We start from the raw sequence: 4,863 nt of genomic DNA, 5'->3' as shown, positions 1-4,863 counted from the left end.
TTAATCAATCGGACTAACTATAAACAATCCGAATTAAAAAATTATAGTCTAAGAATAAAGCAAGATTAATTAATCAATCGGACTAACTATAAACAATCCGAATTAAAAAATTATAGTCTAAGAATAAAGCAAGATTAAATGGGTCAATGGACTAACTATAAACAATCCGAATTAAAAAATTATAGTCTAGGAATAAAGCAAGATTAAATGGGTCAATCTATTTAACCCGCAAGTTTAAACAGTCCAAATCTAAATAGACTGGTCTAACCTGTTTGACGCCGTCTTTATCATGTAAAACTCATTTTTATAGGTATAAATTTAAATTTTTTTGTTAGTTTTGTACTAAATATTTGTAGATAAAAAAATTACTTTTCCTATCTAAAAATGTCATTTTTTATTAAAAATTTGTCTAATAAGTAATAACATAAATCGTTCAGTTATTTTTAAAATATTCCATTATTGGCAACTATACTCAGTACTCACATTAATTAATTATATAACACACAAACATTTAACAAAAAATTAAAGTTAAATTAGTCTAAAGTCTAAACAATTAAACTAATGATTGATTTTATCTTGGAAAACTAATAATATTTATAAAACGAGGAATCAAATTTAAAAACATTCTACATAATACATACAACTAACCTGAGAAAAAAAAAATTATAAATTGCTTATGTTGTTATGATTTGCAATTTTGCACTATTACTCGATCCGAGATTATCCCAAGACAGCAAAGGGATATTAAAAGAAATCCTACGTAATCTACAGTTACCAATAATTAGCGATGATCAGTTTTCACATTATAACGTCACCAGTGGTATCTTTCTCTAATTCTCGAATTAATAGTTCCATCATCTTCTTATACATTGGCATATAATGATCATTTATCATCGTTCTTGAAAGTCTAAGCTTGCTGTAAAGCTCTCTAGGTGTTTCGAATAAGCCCACATGTTCCTCGACAGGATCATCGGAATTTGATTCAACCGGGGAAGGCATGCAGACAATGTGCATGATCCTCCCCGGGGGATAAAACCGGTGGCTATCAACATTTTCAGATGTTGTGATCGAATTGCTTCCTTCCGCAGCATCAACAAGCTGATTCTCTTCCTCAGTTATCTCTTTCGCTGCCGCGGCCTCTTCTTCCTGAACATCAATGTCGATGGAATTCTCCTGTTTCTGAAGCTCCTTCTCTAGTTCATACCACAACTGGCCTTCTGTTATGTGATCTGCAGTGGAATCAGAAATGTCTTGTTTGGCAGCAAGTAGTTGTTCCTCTTCATCCGTATCATCGTGGCCGGATCCTCCACTTGATGAGGAACTGTGTTCATCCTTAAGGGTTGATTCTGTTACCATCTCTTCGGTCAAAAGAGATTCAGTAGCTGTTTCGGATATCAGAGACGCTTCGCTTAAGTCTTCTGTTTTGCTGTTGGGAGATGAACTAACATTCCGGCGACGCGCACTCATGCAAGACCATGATGATAATGATGAACGAGTTCTGACTACAGCTTCAGCAACACTTTGTGCCCGCTTCATCACAACCTGCAAGAGTAAAATTTTCCATATGATCAAAGTATATAATATGGTCAACGTCATGAGTTCTTAATTTGAAACCATACTATATCCCAAAGAACACCATGCAAGACATGCCATGAATGTCATTGAGAGCAAGGGGTTTGAAGCTACCTGAGTGCCGCTGGTTACTGGCCACAGAATTGCGCCTGCCCCAGCTACCCGCGCCTTTGCGCTAGATATAGACGGTAAGTGAGATCCAAGTGCAGTTGCAGAGCGGTAGACAACATTCAGGACCCTTGTATGTTCAACCTGATCCCGTAAATCATTTATCCATGAGGACGCGGTGACCTGATTAAAACCAACCAGATTAGGAAATGGGGCATGGCGATATCAATGTTTGTTACAGCCTTCTCATATTAGGTGTAAGAGCTAGAATACCTCAGAACGGAGATCATCAATAGATGCAGTCGAGAACGTGGGCACTAAATCAGAACCATTGATGATAGTAGTGATGAAGTTCTTTCCTGATTCTGCTAACTCCCATGTCATACAGGCAGCTGCAAAATTGAAGATTATGAGGAATTAGAAACAGTACCACAATAAGACAGACAAGGTTCCGAGAAAATTCAATGTCACAAGACAAATCCTAAGGCAGAATTGATCAAACACGGCATGTAACCAGAATTATATGAAACCAAGAATTTCAAAACAACCAAATAGTCAAATATCTTTCGATGCAATTTCACTCCTATCTCATCTCCCCTTCAGTACTGAATTGGAAAAAGTAACTTTGATACTGAACTTACATTTTACAATATAATTAGGCCGAAATAAGCATAATTGCCATTAGCAAGAAAACTTGTTACTTTCATCATAAAAAAACTTAGCAATAAATAGAAGCTATATAGATACTACTATATCACATGCCTAACAATATTAACTGATAGTAATCTGTAATCTCATATTAGCACCGAGGGAATTTCAGCTGTATTGGACACAATGAAGACCAAGTGAAGGACTAAATCACTAACTACAAGAACAAAGAAACATATAAATGACAAATATAAAGAAAGCTTCAGATGTAAAGAAAAATAGTACAAATACATGCCTGGAGCAAACGTGACACAAGTGCTTGTAGAGAACTCCTTCTGTTCTCTAAGAATATACGTTAACAGTGCAGCAGTACCACCCCCAAGAGAGTGTCCAACAATCTGTGGAAAAAATGAAAAATAAAAAGGAACAGTTATTAAACAAAATGTATATACAGTTGACAAGTCTCATGAGAAGACAAAAAAATTAACAGTTTTAAAACAGAAAAGGAACTTGTTAAAGAAAATGGAATTTAGAGAAACAAGAAGTGAGAAACAAAACTGAAAAGAAAAGCACAATATTAAAGATTGATTGGTGGCTGGATTTTGGTTTTGTATTTAGAGCCATGGCAACACATATTCTTCCTAAGAGAACATGGAACAATACCTTGACTTTGAAGTCTGGACTTTCACCAAGAGCCTTGAGTAGGGTAGGAGTGCAGAGCTTTGCAATCCAACGAGCAGCAGCAACCATACCGCAGTGTGCATATCCTAAAACTAAGTTGCTTATCCCGCCATCATTTAAAACAGAATGGTGGAATGGGACCACAGCACCGGTTGCAGCTGTCAGCGTGTCTTTTATGCTATGAGTGCCCCGTATCAATAGAAGTAAGCATTTTGACTGTGTATCTCGTATAATTGTAAAAGCAGGCCTCAAAAGCTGCAAAAAAAGATACATAAAATAAATAAATAAACTACCTGAATAATTATCTCACAAGGACTTTATAAGCTTAGAGTATTGCACACACCCCACAAAAAAAAATCCTCTTCTCTTCAACCCCTCCCTGCCTCTTCTTATAACAGACTAGAACATTCTCAGCCAAGTAACCTACAATCCAGAGTTGTCCTAATGCTTATACTGACAGCTCAATGAATGGATGGCATGAAAAGAAAGAGAAAATAAATACTTCCAACAAAACAATAGTATTTGAATGAAGAAAAAGAAAATCTTGTAACAAAACAAAAATTGAGTAGCCTTTTTTAATAAACTCTTTGTCCTTATTGTATGTTAAATATTAAATTAAATTTGTCGGGAAAAAAATCTACGGTTTAATTGGAGACTCAAAGCTCTTCATGATATTAAGGGCACTTACACTTGCACTTGCAATTCCAAATATGAGAGTTGCATAATCTCAAATACCACTAAGAGTCCAAGCACTAAAAAATACTTTTAGCAAGGGAATAACACAATTAAAAATCAAAACTAGGGGTCACTATCTAAATTCCTAAAACGACAGAGTCTCAAAGTTTAGTTCCACTAATTAAACCAAGGCAGGAGGGTCAGGCATGTAAAACCAAAGCTGAAGACAAAGTTGAAATGCCACATGCAAGAGCAATTCATATCACACAAGGATACATCCATACAATAGCATCCGATGCAGTACCCCTGAATAAAAACCTTTTTTCTATTTATTTATTATTGAGACATATCCTTAGTTAATAATAAATAATAGAAATAGTATACATAAATAGACAGATACAAGACAGTGACCCCTGAATTCATCGGAATTTCCTTCTAACGGGTGGTAAGAATGAGACCACAATCTATAAACAAAAATTAGTGGCTGAATATCAGTATGTGTGTGGTATGTCTTAATTTCATCCACCCATCAATCCTCATCCCTCAAAAGAAAGGTAAGATTTTAAGAAAATGGAAGCAGAGAATAAACAAGAACAAAGAAACCATACCCCAGCTTTGGGCATCTGTATGAGCACATCATCAGGGGAGAATCCAGCAGAATCTAAGAACACAGGAAATGGCTTCTTAGAGAAAAGCATGCAAAGTGTCAACAACCGCAACAGCTCATAAAGCTCCACAATGATATCATCCCCTTTCAGTTGCACACACTCACTCCCAGCATAAACACTAGCCACTGGCAAATTACCCTGTAAATTAATTCCCAACCACACCGATTAAAAATTATAATTACCCAAAAGAAAAAGGTTATATAAAAACCGCAATAACAATTACAATACTCGATTTGCGACTAAAAGTTTCAACAAGGGCAATAATAAACCCTAAAAATGAGGGTTTTGAGGGGAAAATTTTACACCTGCTTGCGCATGAAGTAGTTGATGCCGAAGGCCAAGTCGCCGATTGGCCATTTGCCGAGCGTCTCGGAGTAAGTGAACCTCAGCGTCTCCGACAGCGTCACGATCGATTCGAGCAGCGTCGCCGGAGGCTGAGCTGGCCGCCGTGAGATCCTCCTCCGGCGAACCGATCTACCTGACTTCGACGGATCGCCGCCGCCGTCGAGAT

General features: G+C 36.8%; 1 protein-coding gene across 1 annotated transcript in view; it reads right to left on the bottom strand.

Annotated features, from left to right (window-relative positions):
- The window catches only part of LOC107639026, a 4,836-nt gene continuing 587 nt past the window's right edge, over positions 615-4,863 (bottom strand). Inside the window, exons 2-8 of the mRNA XM_016342436.2 lie at positions 4,658-4,859; positions 4,293-4,490; positions 2,992-3,264; positions 2,624-2,726; positions 1,954-2,072; positions 1,687-1,863; positions 615-1,542 (exon numbers count right to left, since the gene is read on the bottom strand). Coding sequence (XP_016197922.1) covers positions 799-1,542; positions 1,687-1,863; positions 1,954-2,072; positions 2,624-2,726; positions 2,992-3,264; positions 4,293-4,490; positions 4,658-4,859 — 1,816 coding nt within the window. The 3' untranslated portion in view covers positions 615-798. The remainder of the gene's footprint in view (positions 1,543-1,686; positions 1,864-1,953; positions 2,073-2,623; positions 2,727-2,991; positions 3,265-4,292; positions 4,491-4,657; positions 4,860-4,863) is intronic.

This window comes from Arachis ipaensis, chromosome B04 (assembly GCF_000816755.2).
Source record: "Arachis ipaensis cultivar K30076 chromosome B04, Araip1.1, whole genome shotgun sequence".
Lineage (NCBI taxonomy): Eukaryota > Viridiplantae > Streptophyta > Magnoliopsida > Fabales > Fabaceae > Arachis > Arachis ipaensis.
Note: the sequence above shows the minus strand (reverse complement) of the source record. Positions and strands in the feature narration are given on the sequence as shown.